General features: G+C 53.7%; 1 protein-coding gene across 2 annotated transcripts; it reads right to left on the bottom strand.

Moving 5' to 3' along the window:
* Positions 1-1,358: 1,358 nt before the first annotated feature.
* On the bottom strand, positions 1,359-16,349 carry TM9SF4 (transmembrane 9 superfamily member 4; the record flags this gene model as incomplete). Of its 2 annotated transcripts, XM_080627574.1 has the most annotated exons (18): positions 1,359-3,310; positions 3,592-3,681; positions 4,295-4,414; positions 4,970-5,033; positions 5,351-5,526; positions 5,719-5,802; positions 6,138-6,213; positions 6,313-6,394; positions 6,844-6,976; positions 7,408-7,478; positions 7,959-8,070; positions 8,184-8,302; positions 8,829-8,952; positions 9,418-9,547; positions 9,628-9,796; positions 10,204-10,303; positions 11,789-11,899; positions 16,329-16,349. In XM_080627574.1, 18 exons carry the CDS (start codon positions 16,347-16,349, stop codon positions 3,161-3,163), a joined length of 1,932 nt encoding a protein of 643 aa, XP_080483700.1. In that variant the 3' UTR covers positions 1,359-3,160. The 2 variants fall into 2 exon arrangements, with proteins under 2 accessions (XP_080483700.1, XP_080483699.1); XM_080627573.1 differs by lacking the exon at positions 16,329-16,349 and having other exon boundaries at positions 11,789-12,028.
* Positions 16,350-17,458: the final 1,109 nt, after the last annotated feature.

The following is a 17,458-nucleotide window of genomic DNA, read 5'->3' as shown; positions in this document are numbered from 1 at the left end:
TTTGCACGTGTGATTTGCTTTCCCAGCTATTCCAACAGCAGAACCTCACCAATGGGTCAGTGCAGGGAAAGGCCAGGCCAGCAAAGGGAGCAGCATGTCTGGAGGTGGCAGACTAGAGCTAATGCCAAGTGTTCAGGCTGGGAAGTGGATTCCAAGTGTCCATTCCACAGCAGTTTACAACCTGTAAGTATCTTGTCAGCAGGTCTAGAGCTATTGAGGCTGCTCCCATTGGAAACACCAAATACACAATTCACAACTGATTTCCTGAGGCTGATCAGTGAGCTCTTACCTGCTCATAGAAAATACTTGGAGCATCTCAGCCCTACCTGGAACTGTGTCCATCAGGAAGCACATTCCAAGTGTCCATTAGGAAATACATCCTGAGCCATGAGGAGAATCAGGAGTCGGCTGAGACAAGCTCCTGCCAGTGGGACTGGGGGTGAGACACAGCGGGAAGCTGCTGCAGTGCAGCCAGGAAAGCTCCTGTGGAGGGGGGGTGCATGTGTGCATGAGGGGATGGAGCCAGGAGGCTCCTCCTGTGCTTTGAAGGGTTACTTTGAAGTAAAGACAGGATCCTGAGGCCAAAGGTCCAGGTCCCTCCATGAATCCAGAGATTAAGTTTCTTTCAAGCAAAGAATTAGACCCAAAACCAGACTCAGTGCCCTGCTGGGGACACAGGGACAGCAGAGACTGTCACCTCCTGTCAGGGAGAGCCATGTTTGGTAGACAGGCTCACTGGGGTTACCGGCCATGTGGCAGCGTTTCTCTTGCAGACTGTTCCAGTGATTGCTGAGCTTTCATTCAGGTATTTGCCACTCCCAGCCCCAGCAGCAACACACAAGCTCTGGGAAAGGAATCAAGCTGGAAGCCAACACCGAAGATCCAGCTCCCACAGCACCAGCACACCTCCAGAATGCTCCGGCTCCCATCCTACCCCCGCTCTCACCTCTGTGCTGTCACCTCCCTTTGCTCAGCACCACCAGCCTGTTGCTGTCCCAGTCCAGCTGCTCTGGCCATTGGCACTACATGAGTCAAACAACATATTTCACATATGGGGGACGGGTTGCTGAAGTCCCACAGGCAGCCCACGAGAGCAGCCCAGCGAGACACAGATCCAAGTGCTTGATCCAGGTGCACAGCAGCACACAGGATGTGCCACACAGGGAGAGGCCTAGAGCTCAGCCAAGTTTACCAGGAAAAAAGAGAGAACCAGGCTCATTGCAGGCTCTGCTGCTGCTGAAGCCACACGTCAAAGACCACGTGGGTGCTGATGAAAAGGCAATCCCCAGAGGTGGTTTAGGAGAAGGCAGAGAGCAGGACAACAGGACAATGGCAGATTTATTTACAATAGGACACAGAGAATACATACATTAATTAAAAATTACAAAGAATACAGAGAAAACACTTTGGGGAAGGGAGAGAAATGAAATCGCTGCTTGCAGAGCCCCTCCACTGGGGCAGGGTGGAAAAGGGGGAAAGAAAAATCAACCAAAAGCTAGAGAGGGATCTCAAATCAGAACCGACACAGACTCCACAGCACAGTTGGCTCAGGCATCCCCTGCTCCCTCTTCCCATCCTTGCTTCCTGATGGATTAGGCTTTGGCACAATGGAGGCCAAAGAAGCCATCAGGGAAGGCTGGAAGAGTCGGTGCCGAGGACTTGGCTCCCCAGCAGTGAGAGATGGGTACCTGAGGGGACCTGGTGGAACCTTCTGGCAACTGGGGTTCAAAAAGCCCCCGAGCCCTCACCAGGGCACATCAGTGCTGGGAACAGGGGGCTCAGGACAGCTCTGGTTGGGTGTCACCTGGTTGGTTGGAGACCCTGCTGCTCACAACAGCAAGGAGCACAATGTTTATAGATGTCACTACACCTCCCCTGCAGCCCGGTGTGAACCAGCTGCTCTGGGCTGGAGGGAGCCTTTGCTGTGACCTGGGACCTTTCACAGGTAAAGAGCATTTACGTGACCAAAATAACAGAAACCACCTTTCACCTCTTTCAGAAAGAGCTTCCCATGGATTGGTTCGGGCACGGAGCCATGGGAAGAGAGGAGCTGCAGGAGAGCGCAGGACAGCCCGCACTGGCCATCCTGAGCCCTGCATCACTTGTGGAGAAGGACAAAGCACAGCTGAGGGGAGCCCGCGTTTCTGTTCCCTGGAGGTAGAGAATCTAAGAGGAGGAGGAGGGAGCAGCAAGGGCAGGCAGGGAGCCAGCCCACCCCTGGCCACGGGAGTGCTCCTGGGGCCCTTCCCTGCACACACCTCAGGCCCAATACTGCATCATTGCTTGGCACTGACGTGACAGCAGCGGCGCAGCCGTGTCTCTGCAGGGCTCTGCAGGGGCTCCCAGGAAGGAAACCTCCCGAAGCAGAGCCATGGACAGAACAAACCCTTGTAGTTACCTCGTGCTTCCTCCCAGTCCTTGGCTCCAGCACCAGCACAACCATGTCACTTCCGTCCTACTGCAGCGGCTGCGCCACCCGAGCGAGGGGAATCCCAGCAGTGGAGCATCCGAAGTGGCCTTTGCCAGCCCAGGCTGGAGGGAGGGAAAAGTGATGCTGAAGGCTGCAGTTCCCAAGTGCTCCCAGGGTGAAATTGCACTTCCCAGGCTCCAAATGGCACCTCCATTCAATTGTAAACAAGCCAAAGGCCCGGCTCTGGAGCCTTCAGGCTCCTTGGATTTTGCCATAGTCAAGCTCCCTCTTCTGTGCAGACACAAAGGCAGGAAAGAAACCCAGTCTGGTGTTTGTCTGAAGAGTCTCCCTGAATCCTAGAGTACCCATGGGGCTGGAAGAAAACGGCTTCACAAGTGTTTCCATTGCTGTCCCGAATCCATTCGTCATCAACATAAAAAAAAAGGATGAATTAGCAAAAAAAGGGGTTTACTTATACAGAGGGATATTTCTCTGCTAAAAAACTCCCTCAAATATGGAACAGGATAATAAAGTTAAAATGTAAGGTATCTACAGACCCCTCTTCCCCCCAGAAGTAGCCCAGAATCCATGTACACTGTGCCAAAGTTACATTCCAAAAACGAAGAGTTATTTATTTCTCTTGTCACTCTCCCATGGGATTTTGTTTCCTTAAAAGAGCTGGGAGAAGATGTCCCCTTGGCTCCTAGGACACACGTTCAGGTGTCTGCTTCCTGCTGGGTCTCTGCACCTTCAGTCTATTTTCACTGCGGCGTAGATCTTCCGGACAAACATGTAGGCTGCATAGAAGCCAATGGTGCCAGTGAGGAGCCAGAAGGACAGGACCATGAGGGTGGTGTAGCCGAAGTATAGTAGGGAGGGAATGAACTCAACGATATCCAGCTAAAACAAGAGGAAGAAACACACAAAATCAAGCAGAGGTAACAGGAGTTCTCTCCCCAAACCAGGCAGTGCCCTCTGCAAGGGGACAACAGGAGGAATCCCTCCACTTTGATGGGAACTGAAAAGAGATTCCCTCAAGGCAGGGATTGGGAACGCCCACAGGCAGGGATCCCAGGCACTACAACCCTCTCCCCCCTCTGGAAGGACTCTGTTTGTCCTTTCCCAAATCCAACAGTCTCCTCTAGAAAGGCGGCACTTTCGTACAAGGAGAAGGACAATACCTTGTTCACAAAGTAGAAGACCGCATAGATCAGCACGTAGAAGGCAGAGCCTCCAGACACCAGGAAGGTTCTCCACCACCAGCGGTAATCCTGACAGGGCAGAAAGCATCATTACCCCTCAGGCTGCCTTCTGTGCCACTGCCCCAGGGAGCTGGGCCCTTTCTGGGGCAGGCAGAACACCCATTTCCTTCAAGGCCAGGTTGGACACAGGGGCTTGGAGCAAGCTGCTCCAGTGGAAGGTGTCCCTGCCCGTGGCAGGGGTTGGAACCAGATGAGCTTTAACCCTCCCAACCCAAACCATTCTATGATTCCCTGACTCAAAGGAAACCCAGTTTGGAGCTGGGGAACTGTTGTGTCACAGAAGTGTTTCCAAACAGAGAGCACAAAAAACTGGCAGTGAAGATCACAGCTACTGAGGAACACTGCTCACTTGTGGCCATGCATTTCTTTTTCTATGTGGATAGAATAAAATAGTTCCTTTGGGAAGAGACGTCAGCTCAAAACACCCCACTCCCAGCAGAATTCCTGGGATGAAGCCACAGTTTCCAGCCTAGCAGGTATCAAGTAGCTTCAGTTCTCCCTCCTTGAGGTCCAAAGGGGTTAACAACAACCCCACTTGGGAGGCCGGGCTGCACCGGCTTTCTGTGGAGCAGCAGCACTAACGTGAGCTGAGCGACTGAACCTACAAACACGGAGCTCTCACCTCAGCACAGAGCTGGAAGTACACCATGACAATGCTGATCTGGGAGCACGATACCACCAGGATTATAAACACCAGGAAGAGAAAGCCAAAAAGGTAATAGAACTGGTTCTCCCAGATTGCCTGGAACAAAAACACAAGATTTGTTTCCACACTACTGAGATTAAGCAGCAAACATGAGACTAACACTAGTAGTTAACCCAAGGCAAAACAAGGCCTCATGGAGCTGCAGGTTTAATGCATTTCACAACGTTAATTCAGAGGAATCTGGCTGCAAAAAGGTGCCCAAAGACAGCTCTGGGGTAAATTGTTCATTCCCTCCGTCCCCCAGCAATGGAACAGCAAATTCCTCCCTGTCCATAAAAAAGCAGCAGCTGGAACAGCTCAGGGAATGCCTCCAGACCAGGACCCCTCCCTGCCATAATGTTACAGCACCTTTCAGCCCTCCCATTGTCCTTCACAGCACCAAGGAGTGTCCTGAGACACCTCCAGGTGCCTTCAGCAAGAAAACACTCCAGAGACCCACAGCCCAGCTCTCTCCGAAACAGCCTGAAAGGAACCTGCTGCTGCCCTATTCCAGGGCAGGAACTGGAGACTACTCCAGGAGAAACCCCCTCCCTTCAAAAGCTTTGGCACAAGACGGATCCTGAATAGGAGCAGAGAGGGTTAAACGCTTACACTGAAGATGAAGAACAGCTCAATGAACATTGCTCCAAAAGGCAGAATTCCAGCCATGAGAATCCTACAGAACAAGAGAGAAAGATCATGAGCAGCACAATACGACTGTCCGGCCATTGCGAGTCCCCTGTGACCACACAGAGCACTTCCAGCAGAAGCTCTGCAGCCCCAGGGCACCAGAAGAAGTTTCACACCATAACTGGCACAGCTGAGCACGTACCACTGCCAGAAGCACCAGTCCTGCCCATGGCTCTGGTATCACATTGCTCAAGGAAACCCATCTGCCATCTGGCTGTGCCCAGAGACCAGCAGAAGGCGACATTCAGCAGCACAAGCAGACCGAGGGGAGGAGCCTGAACTCACCAGCCGCTACTCACTCACCCCACGAATTTATTCATGTACCACCGCTGCTCCGGGATCTGCCTGGGAATCTGGTTTGTCCGAACAGGGTTGTCATAGGGCTGTTTGCGAAACCCGAAGTAGTAACCCAGGTAGACTAAGGGCAAGGAGATGCCAAACCACATGCAGAGCAAGGCCACCATGGTCGGGAAAGGCACCTGGAACCACACCAAGAGTCACAACGTGTGGCTGAGAGCTCAACCTGCCCTGGAGACTGAAGTTACCACAGCCAGACCAATCCTCTGGTCACCCGCTGCACTGACAGCCGCATCAGGGGAAATGCGGTGACACCAAGGGATCCCTGACAGCCCAGTCACCCTCCTCCCACTCCGCAGGGTGCAGGTACCCACCGCTCCAGAGGAGTGCTTCCCCCAGATGAAGCAGTTCAGGATGAAGCAGATCCCAAAGACGACGCCGGGATACAGGGTGGCTGTCTGCAAGAGCAACACAGGGTCAGAGAAAGCCCTGATGGAGCAGATGTTTCTCTTTAATGGCCCATTGGTGGGACAAGGCACACACGGAGGAAGCAGCCCTTTTCCTTAGCACTAAGGGGCAGTGGAAGGGCTGCAGGGGGGATCTCACACAATCCTCCTGCTGTGCTGTAGTACGTGCTCTGGTGTTTGCCCTTTCACGTAAAGCTACAAGGACTTGACCCACACCACATCTCTGCAGTACAGCCAGGCCGTGCCCAGATACCCACAGGTACACGTGGAGCTTACCCACAGATCAGCAAACCTGGGTAAACAGCACAGAGCACCACAAGACTCACACAAAAAGCTCCCTTCTTCCATCGATGTCCTTTCAGAGTCCGGTATAAGCGGCCAGCAAAGAACCCTCCAAAAACCCTGGACAGCAACAATTCAAGACAGAGAAAATCAGTGTTCATTGCTGGGGAGAAGGGCAGGCAGGACAGCACTGCTGGGGGAAGCAGGGGAAGCACTTACCCCATGAACATGAAGAGGAAGCAGGCTGTAGTCATCAGCGCACCCCGGCTGGAGGGCGACAGCATCCCCAGCATAGCAACAACTGCAGAGGCAGAGGACAAAGAACCGTGGCTCTGATGACTGTGTGCTCACCAGCACCTGGAGAACAGGGGCCTCTCCACATGCAGAACACAGCTGCCTGGAGCCTGCCATCTGCATGGACTCGTTGCCTTTAAAGCACAGCACATCCACAGCCTCCAGCACTGGCCAGAGGGAGGAAGCCCCAGCTTTAGCCTGTTTCCCCAGGGATCTGAGCAGGTGCAGCTCTGGGGTAAAGTGCACACGTGCAGGAGTCTCTCAGCCCACTGTGACCCAGGGTTTGTGTCTTGATTACAGGAAATAGAGAGACAAAAGATGCCTCAGCTGGGAAGTGCCACTGAGAGACTGAGCACAGACCCCGCTCCAGCCCAGGTGAGCATCAATGGGAGCTACACACACCCTCAGGCATCGTTCCTCTTCTTACAGCCACCCCATGCACCTCCTGCCACTTACAGATGACAATCAGGATCATACAGAAGAGCTGAATGCCAGAGCCCAGGAGAGAGCTGAGGATCATAGGATACTGCGGAGGCCTGAAGACATCTCCATGGACAAGTTTCCAACCAGATTCCTCCATCGTATCTTCCTGTAGCAACAACAGGAAAAAGAAGGTTATTCAGGTGCGATATTCCAGTGGAAATTAAGGTCCTACTGCAGCCAGGCTGAGGTTATTTCCCTGTATCTGGTTCTTCTACAGAACTTTATCACTCTGGTTAAGAAACTTCTTTCCTCTTGAGCTTAGAACAGTTAAGACCAGAACTGCCAGTGCCAGGGCACACATTCAGGGACCTGTCTGCAGTCATTGCTTAGGTCTGAAGACACCTGAACCTGAACTGCTGTTGTACACAGACAGCCAGAGGTGTCCTGACCACATGTGACACAACTGTCCCTCCTGTTTCCAGGGCTCAAAGAAACAGGGGCAAAGAAAGAGACAAGACATCCAAGCCTTCATCCTAGATCCCTCCTCATCTGTGCTTCCCACCCTCTCTGCTCCCAGCCCCTGGAACACACACTCACAATGTCATCTTCCTTGTTGTAGTTGGCAATATCCTTCCGGAGCGTGCGGATGATGATCATGCTGAGAATACCTGAAACAAGCACAAAGTGAGGCTGGCTCAGAGGCTCCTGCATGGCTGTGCTGCTCTCATGATGTGCAGCTACACGGTGCCCACCAACACATAGTTCTGGCTAGGACAGGAGGCCTTGAGTCATCACCCATCTCCACAGCCTTCAGAGAGACAGAAACAAACCCCAGGGAGCAGTGGGGTGGTATTCCAGCAGGAATGGGGCACTTCGGGTTTTTTTTCCTTAAATATGGACATGCAACTTGGGCATTAACCACACTCTACTCCCTCACCTGCCCTACTCAGAGAGCAGAAGTGGGTAAAACTGTCTGACTCCAGGGGTGCTGCCTGAACAGGAAGTTTCATCTGCTGATGGTTGTTTCCTGCCCCTTCTGACCAGGTTCACACACAGCCATATCCCCTCAAGGCACCTGCAGCTGAGGCTTACAGGAGGTTCCCTGCACACTAATAAGAAAGGCTTCTCCCTCCCCAGTTCTCACTCACCTGAAAGGAAGAAGACAACCACAACCGAGTTAATGATGGAAAACCAGTGGATCTGCACGTCACTCATGGTCAGGTACGTGTCCCAGCGGGAAGCCCATTTGATGTCACTTTCCTGAAAGAACAGCAAAGTCCTTCTAACACCAGCACATTCCCAGTGTCTCCCACCACACCTCAGACAGACATGTGGAGCAGGGCGCAAGCTGCCAAGCAGCTTCTGTTCCTCACCTCCCAGTGGACAGAGTAAGTAAAGAGCAACTGGTTCTCCTTAGAAGGATCTATTTCCTGAGGGGCAGAGCCTGTAGCTTCAGGCAGGGTGCACATACTCTTCTCATCAGCCTTCAAGTCTGTAAGGGAAAACACGGCACACCGGAGATCCGGAGGCCAGCCCATCCCTCCGGACCACCTCCCGCCTGGCTCATCCTCATCCCAGGCACCCATAATGTGCTCCTTAATTGCTCCAAACAGGGGAAAAACTTCTCTTAACCAAAGCCAGAGGCTCAGAAACCAAGATGTAGACAGGGAACAAATCCCCTATTCCATATGATATGCTGGGAAACAAGACCTGTTCAGCAGAGCTTGCTGCTGCTAGAGGGATGCCACACACTATGAGCAACTTCCCTTCAACACACGTTTCCCATTGAGCTCACTCACGTAGGAGTGTTTTCCTCCCAGCCTTTACTTTTAAATTCAATTTTCTATGGATTCCGTTTCAAGGATCTCTCTCGTTGGCACTTCCTTAATAACAAAGGGCTTTATTTATCCTGTAATTTGGACTCTCTCATTTCTAGGCCTCTGACACACCAGTGGCATTCAGCTCTTGGCCCTACAAGACACTTCTCTCCCTTGTGCCCCTCCTGAAGAGCCTCTTACCTTCTAGTTTAATACTTTGGGGAATGACTTCAAAGCGCACAACCCTGTAGGTGTGCTCCTGGTTCTCTTCCACATCCTCTCTGTGGTAGTAAAGGATGAAGGAGAGGTGGTTGTGCAGGTAGAACTGAAACAGATCAACATTAAATAAGGCGTTAGCACCCCAAGGGAGGAACGGGGAAGGTTTAGAAGGAATGAGTTCAGAAAGCAGCTTCAGTAAAGGAAACTAAAGACTCCAACTGTTCCCAGATACATTGTGCTACAGAGCAACATCAGGCTAATGCTTTTCAAGGCTAAAGGAACAAGAGGAGTGAACAGAGATGTTGAAAAGGTAACACCTCAACCACCCCAAGCACCAGGGACAATGCTTTGGTCTGCTTCTGGCCGGAAAAACATCACTGTATCTCACATCCCAACCACGTGGCAGCCACCCCCTTCTTCCAGTGAGAGACCTCTCTCTCATCTTTCCACTCTTTGTAAGAGCTTCTGGTTGCATTCCCAACTCTGATACTCCCTGGCAGACTTCTAACACCCCCTGACAGACACCCCAATCCCCTCCAGGCATCCCTCAGACAGCATCTGGATTCTCTACCTTGTTACCATCCATAAAGCCAAGCCTGTATCCATGCTCAAACTGCACATCCTTCTCCTTCTTCTTCTCCTCTTCCTCACGGTTGGAATAAAACTCCAGCCGTGTTGCCACAGGGAGGTTATCAGCGATGCTGAAAACAGAGATTCCAGATGAGACTTGGCCACAGCACCGAGTCCCCACAGACACAGACCCACACCTGAGGTAACTCACAGATGGACATAGTAATCCTCCCTGATCCGCTCGGCGATCAGCTTGCTCTGCTCCACTGTCAGAGTGACTGGTTTGTTGGGGAAGTTGCACAGAACTTCACATTTCTTCTCCACGTTCATGGAGACCTGGAAAGGGGTATTTACAATTCGGTCCCCTCGGAGAACCTCACCTGCAAAACACGAAAACAAGAGCAGGGTTGGAGACCACCAGGCTTCTCAGCACGGATCCTGCCCAGGGTGAGCAGTGTAAGCAGGAATGATGGCAGCACGTCTGCTCTGTTAGCACAGATGCAAGGACAAACTGAAGGACAGTTCAGCTGTTGTGTCAGAAGCATCAAGCACTACTTGTGCAGCAGGTTACAAGCCCTCCATGAGGAAAGGCATTGCCCCTTTCCACTACAGCGAAATCCCAGTTTGCAAACAGCCAGCACAGCATGGATTAGAGGAAGCAGGCTCCCCACAGACAGTTTATTAGAGATGACATTTGCAATTGCTTTTAATCCTGTAAACACCCTCACACAGCTCATGAACGGCAGCCCACTGACTGCTGGCAACGCGCTGTTCAGCAGACACATACCCAGGTTCTCAGCCTTGTATGTTATCTTGGTGGGCTGGCAGAAGGGCAGGGAGTAGTACTCATACGGGAGTTGGGTTCGGGAGCTGGTGAGCTTCACAGCCTGCAGGAAGAACAGAAGGATTACCCCCATGAAAGGACCGAGTTCTCTGTCCCCTCTCAGCACCAGCCAGCAGCTGATACAAGACACCTCCCCTAAAGCTCACTTTTGAAGCTGTTCAATAATGGAAAAGGAGACAGATGTTCCTGGGAGAGATCCAACTCCCTTTCCTCTGCACAGTTCCTTGTTGCACATTCTCTACGCTACGGTTTAGTAGCAATTCATTCACAAAGGAACACTTGAAGGAAGAAGCACTGGGGAGTGGCTTCACAAATTTATGACTCAGTGGAGTCCTAGGAAACAACAAAAACCTCAAAAGAGACTCAAGAGCCACATTTCATACGCAAGTGCAGTTAGGTCCTAAGAAACCAACCAGGTCACGCTGGCTGCAGGGGTTGGGCCTCCTGTGATGTGAAGACTCTGGCAGATTTTACCTCCAGAGCCATCAGATCAGGAAGACAAGGGCTGGTGACCAACCCCAGGCATTTCTGAAGAGCTCCCACCAATCACATGCCACAAGGGAAGTGCAGAGAAGCACCACGATAGCCAAGGCCACGGTTGCTCTGAAGACCAGAAGCATCTGTAACGCTGCCAAGCTCACTTATTGGAAGAGCGCTGGCAGTGGCTGACTCGCCTTATCACTTGAGGAAGCATTTGGCTCCTGAAATCCCTTTGGGAACAGCCATTCTAATGCCCCCTCTGCTGGGAAGCTCCCTGTAGCCACAGGCAAGTCTCATTTGCTTAAAAATAGCCTACGTCTGGCAGCCTGTGGCCAAAGAGAAAACTGAGCTGTGCTTCCTGTGGGAGCCCCAGCCTCAGAATTCCCACAGGGGCTGGATTCTGCTGAGGCCAGGCCACAGCTTCAGAGAAATAAATGAAATGGGCTACAAGTTGCTGATGTGTGGAAAGGAAGCCTGGCCTCCTCCTGCTCCATCATTCCCTACCAGCAACACTGCACAGGAACAGCTCTGCAGCCAGCCAGGCCGGCAAGATCTGCTCAAGGACAAACACCTGCACTTGGAAAGGGCTTATCATGGACTTCACTGGACTCGAAGACACAACATGAGCCAAGCAGATAAGCAGGTAGAAGAGGGAACTGAAAAGGTCTGATTCAAACCACTTCTTTATTCTATCATTCCCCTGAAGGTCCACCCTCTAAAAGCACTGAGAGGCAGTACAATGCTGGAGAAAAGCCTCTGATAAATTCACAGCTATGGTGAGAAAGAGGGCTGCCAAAGAGCCACATCTCAAGGACTCTGGTGCAGCTGCTGAAGGAATTGGGTAGATTTCAGAAGTAAGGAAGAGAATCATGTTGTGAACTGCAGGGTAAGATGATGACTGTGAAAAACAGAAAGTACCTGCCCCCAATTTAGAACCAGGATCCCCAAATTTGACTTCCTAGTCCCACTTATCTGCTACGATATAAAGAAGAAAACACAAGAAAACCCCAAAGAGGCAGACTAACAGTTCCATCTGAGTTCATCCTACCTTAATTTCTACAGGGTCATTGCGGCGGAAGTTGATAGGAGCTACCCCAGGTACATAGAAGGAGTCTGTACTGTGCAGCAACAGCAGGAGCAGTGTGTACCTCAGCCTTTCCTGCGAGAGAAGAAACATCAGCACAACAGAAACATGGAAGAACATCAGAGATGGGCAATGGCACCGACCGTGTTCATCCCAGGGCTGGGAAGGCTGCACTCAAGTGATCAAACACAAACTGAATTCAGAAGCGCTATCCTTGACTTGTTTTGTGACTCTCATTGAGTCCCCTTCCACTCTCTGCCTCTTCATCTGAGTTAGGAAAACACTGGCTTTGCTCAGCCACTTCTGTACCACGCTCCATGCAGTGGGCTGTCAGCTGAGTGTTCCACTCCTACCCAGCCAACACGCCTGTGTTAGAAACTCCAGGGATTGCCAGAGAAAGGGGGCACAGCCCTGGGGCTGGATTTCTGCCAGCTCTGCACGTCAGGAGTTAATGCAGGGTAAGCTCTGACACTGAGATAACCACTCGCTGCATCCACAAAGTGGTCACATCACTGCTCCCCTCTTCTTCCCTCTCCCATCCAGGCTAGAGCACAGCTCAGTAACAAGGCAAAACAAGCTTCCACCCCTTTGTCAGGGAGCGAGGAGATGGGTCAGGCTGGAAGGTTCAACTCCATGGGGGCTCCAACACAAACCAGGCCCCGTACACTAGCAGCAGCAAACCCAGTAGCATACTTCGCTGCTTCCTCGGTCCCCCCTGTCACCAGAGGTGACAGCCCCCTCCAGCACAGCAGGAAAGCTGTGAGATGAAAAACAAGCTTTAAAGAGTATTAGACAGCAGTATCCTGGCTGGGTTCAACCAGCAGCTCTGGTGTAATCTCACTGTATTACAGGCTCCAGCCCAGCCTCTTGACCCCCCTGTGTGTACGGCACCATTGGACAACCACAGAAACCCTGAGTCTGGTTTGGGATGCCTCCTGAGCTCATGCTGCAGTCACTGTAAACCCAGCTGCTGCCTTCCCCAGCAGCTCTGTGACCCACTGCCCTCCCACCGACAAGCAGGAGCTCGGCAATCAGGGCTGGAAGACAAATATAGACGGGAAAGGGAGAGGAATCAGCCTGACCAAGCAAAACTGGAACGAGCCACCTCCACCAGCCTCGTGCTTGCTCTGGCTCAGCAGGGCCCAGGGTTCAGCTCTAACCTCCCACCAACCGACACTGTCTGGGCAGGCCAGGAGGGAAGTAAACCTGAGGCTGGCTCATGGATACAAGCTGGATACCACAGGGAGCAGAGAGGAAAGCACACGGAGCTCCAGGATCCCAGCAGCCGCCTGCAGAGCCTATTCCAAATGGATCATCTGTGTTTATTGCCCCACAGCCCCTTCCTCTTCATCACATTCCCTTTGCCTTATTCTGAGGCTGGTAAGGTACAACTGGCCCAGACACCAGCAAGGGTCAACAGAGTATCCAGAGTTACTGCAATGGAGCAGGATGAAAGGAAAAAGTCAGGAATATCAGGGGGTTAAAATGTAAAACGTATCCAAAACGCAAACACGAGGTACCTCCAAAAATGGTTTAGTACTAAATTATCAGATCTGTCTTTTTTTCTTACCAGGGAGGTTTTCAGATCTATTCTAAGCACAGCTTAACAGAATCAGAACCAGCAAAAAGCTTCATCTGGAAAGCAAGTGGGCAGCACTCTTTCAAACTGCTTGGACTTCAGTCCCGCTCTACCTCGGAACACTGTGGAGCTGTTTTGCATGCTCCACTACACTTTGTCTTGTCCCATTCGGTAAAAGGGGACTCTGGGACACTCTGACCAAGCAGGACAAGGTCCCAGGGCAGGTGCAGCACTGGAAGGACACCACAACTCCTGCCCTACATCACGCTCCAGGGCAGCCACTGACCTGCTCCCTCTGTTACTGAAGTGCCAGGCATCCAGCACAGCATCCAATAAAACCACACCAGTGCCACCCCTGTGGGTGACAAGAGCAGGCCAGAGCTCGGGAGGTGCTCAGGAGACCTGCATGCATGGGGAAGATGAGATTTCTGATGAGCTCTGGCAGAAATGAGGCTCCTCGCATGCAGATGACGATGACTCAGGCAGCACCCGGCAACAGAAAAGGCGCGAGGGGGACCATGGAAAGCCTTGCCAGGAAAACATATTCGGTAGCAAGAGATGGGAATGCTGCTGCCGTGCAACAAGTGGGGAGCTCAGGAAGTGGAATCTGAAGGAAATGCCCAGTGCAGGTTCCTAAAACACAGCTCACAGCGCAGGGTGAAGCCAGGGTCCCTCCTTATCAGGGTCTTTGCTTTCATATGGACCGACACGTTTCATCTTCTCCAGATGAAGGCAGCAGCTCAGCAAGGACAACACAGCCCAATGCCAAAACACGCACATACCTCCCGGGCCTGGCCAGGCCATCAGCTCAGCTGGGGGATGCTGCAGGCCAAGTTATCTCCCCTGCAAGGTCACAACTCACAGGGCAGAGCCCCACTTCAGCTCAGCCACAGAGCCCTGGCGAGGCTCCGACCTCAGCAGGCGGGAGGCACCTTCGTGGCCTTCACCAACTACTTCTACCTCAAAACACACCCAGGAGGCTCACAGCTGAGAGTCGCACATCTGACGTGCCAGGAAATCAGACACCAAGCAACAGGTAACACACCAAACGTGCACAACTCTAGATCAAGACAAACCTCGCTGCATGGGGACAAAACAATAGGGGTGGACTAAGCCTGATGATTTTACCATATGAGCAAATGCAGACACAAGCTTGCAAGAGACCCTTATGAGAAAAGAAGCTGAATGAGAGTAGCAACTGCAGAAGCAGGATCAACCTCTCCTGCATCAGCTGCTCTCCCCCTTGGCACACACACTTGTCACATCCAGCCTCCGAGGGCAGCAGCAACCACCCTGGTGTTTGTGGGGTCTCTCGGGGGGGACTTTGAAATCTATTTCTGTGATCAACTTTGGCACTTGGCTCTGAGAAGACGTTAACTCAGCCCTTCCCTGCAGCCATTCTATGGGCAGGGACACCTTCCACTAGCACAGGCTGCTCCAAGCCCCTGGGTCCAACCTGGCCTTGAACACTGCCAGGGATGGGGCAGCCACAGCTTCTCTGGTCACTTACTAGGAGCTTTTACTCTGGTGACAGAAAGGGAAGAAAGACACAACCCACAACTGGGAAACAAAGGACCCATAGGTAATAGAGCAAACGGAAGCTCTCTCCCATGTGTACCATCCATTCTACCCTGAGGCGCACCAAGAGGACACACACAGCACTAATGGCACCTGCTCTGCACTCCCTGAGGACCAGCCTGGTGCTCACCCCCTTTCCCCAGCGCTGCCTCCTCAGATGCTCTCAACTACTTGGACAAACTCATCTTTCTTGTGCCTCTCCCCATTCACCCCTGCACCCAGAGGAGTCCCTGAAAGCTTTGAAAGGAGACAAGTGCTGCATTCACACTGATTTCAGAGAGCTCCTTTGACGCCTCGAGAGCTGGTAACAGCCTTCTCTGCTTCCACAACAGAGAAGGCCACAGGGAAATTCTCAGCAGGACCATCCCCAGCTCTCCCAGCCCGCTCAGGCTCTCCCTCCTCCCTGCCTGGGAGAAAGCCAGTGGAGTTTGAAGGTGCCTGAAGCAGAATAAATGAAAACCTCCACTCTTCCAACCTCCCTTCCAGTTTCTGCCGATCTTTATGCCACCTCACATCACCTATCGCAGCCAGCAGCGACCCTTGTATCAGCACACATCCTTTATTCATGCGGCTATTTCTGCACCACGACATCAAGGAAACATCTTTCTGTGAAAGCAAGGAGGAAAACCCATTTGTCTACAAGACTTCAGGCAGATAATTAACATCTCAGAGCTCGTTTTCTCCTCTGTGAGGTGGCACCGATGCTCTCCTACCTTAGCAAATCCCCATGGGAAACATCTCCAGCTCACCAAGGACTCAGAATAACTCAATAATAGTAATTGAGATGTGGGGAGGCGAAGCAGCCGCTCTCACTGCCGAACGCTTGTTAAAACCGCACAGCAGCCCTTTGCCTCACACCAACACCCGGTGCAAGCCAACGCTCCCCTTGCAGAGAACCGCACGGGAGCAGAACACGCCCCGGTGCTCGGGGCAGCCAACAGCGCCTGAAGTCCCCACTCCCCCCGCGCCGGGTCCCTCCTGCCCGGACAGCACCGTGAGTGGAGCACACGGAGCCGAGTCTGCCGCCGTGGGGCCGGGCAGGGCTGAGCCGGGCCCCGCTCCGCCCCTGCCCTCCCCCGGTGCCACCGCCGGCCGCCGCCCCTGCCGCGGGGACACCCCCGGGAGAGGCGCGATCGCTGCACGGCCCCGGGCGGACGCGGGAGCGCTCCGCGGCCCGGGCCCAGAGCAGCCCGCGGGGCCGGGCGGGACGAGGCGCGGGGCTGGCGGGGCTGCGGACCTGGAGCCGCGTCCTCCGCCGCGCGGAGCCCGCCCGGCCCGGAGCCCCCGCGCCCAGCGGGCCCCAGGGGAGCCGGGCCCGAGCCGGGCCGCCCGGGCCGCCACACTCACCATCGCCGCCGACGCCGCCATCTTCGATCCACGTGTCGGGATGCACGTGACGTCAGCGGAAGTCAGCCGCGGGGCTCATCGCCATGGCGACAGAGGCCGCGCCGCCCCGGGCCCAGCGGCGGAGTTCCAGGGGCCGGGCCGGGCCCCGCGCTGCCGCCGAGCGGGGCCGGGGCCACAGCTCCGGTGTCCAGCGGGACCAGCCCAGAGGAGCCGGCTGGGGAAGGGCGGGGGGGACAGGGGAGCAGCGCCACCATCTTTGCTGAGGGCAGCGGCCTTCGCGGAGAGAGCGGCCCCGACGCCGCGGGCGCCATGTCCGGTGCGGGCACTGCAGCTGTGGGGCTGGGGGCGGCACCGACCCTGCGGTCCCTCCGCTCCGACCCCTCTGTCCCGCTCCCAGAGGTGCTGAGCGCTCCCAGCGTCGCCGCGTCCGCGGCCCGGGCTGGGGCACGGGAGGAATGGCCACAAGGTGAGGGCTTTATTGATCACTACTTCATTGGTTACAGAAAGCAGCTCCAAAGTGGGCACTAAAGCTCAGAAGCACCGGACTTTGCCTCCATGTAGAAGGAAAACGCAATGACAGGAAAGGCCCTGCTGGAAGGCACACGGGACAATCCCATAGAAACCAAGTGCTGCTCCTCCCCTTTCCCCAGGTAACCCGTTATTAAACACTGAAAGTAACAACATACAGTGAGTGCAAGGGGTGCCCGGCCCGGTGCTGAGGCTGCCAGTCCCTGGCCGATGTTAAATCACAGCTGGGAGTGGAGCAAAGCTCGATCTGGCTTCATCTGCACCAGTGCAGCCTCCCTCCGGCTACCCTGTGCAGAGCAGGCACCATGAGCGGCCCCCCAGGAGGGAGCTGGGGCTCTGCAGCGCTTGGCATTCAAACACCAGGAGCATGGATGAGGAGGAGCTGAGGGGTTCATTGCAACACATCCCATGGGAACGCACTGGGATTCCCCTGACACACAGGGACCAGGGGACATGGGTGCTGAGCAGCGCACCCGGAGCGTAGGAGCGATGCACTGGGCCAGTGCAGCTGAAGAACCTACTTCTGCAAACAGCCTGGTAAGATTAATGATAACAACTTGTGTTTGTCTCTTTGCAACTGGAACAGGCCCAGTCTTGGCCCT

The sequence above is a fragment of the Psittacula echo genome (assembly GCF_963264785.1).
Source record: "Psittacula echo genome assembly, chromosome: 12".
NCBI lineage: Eukaryota > Metazoa > Chordata > Aves > Psittaciformes > Psittacidae > Psittacula > Psittacula echo.
Note: the sequence above shows the minus strand (reverse complement) of the source record. Positions and strands in the feature narration are given on the sequence as shown.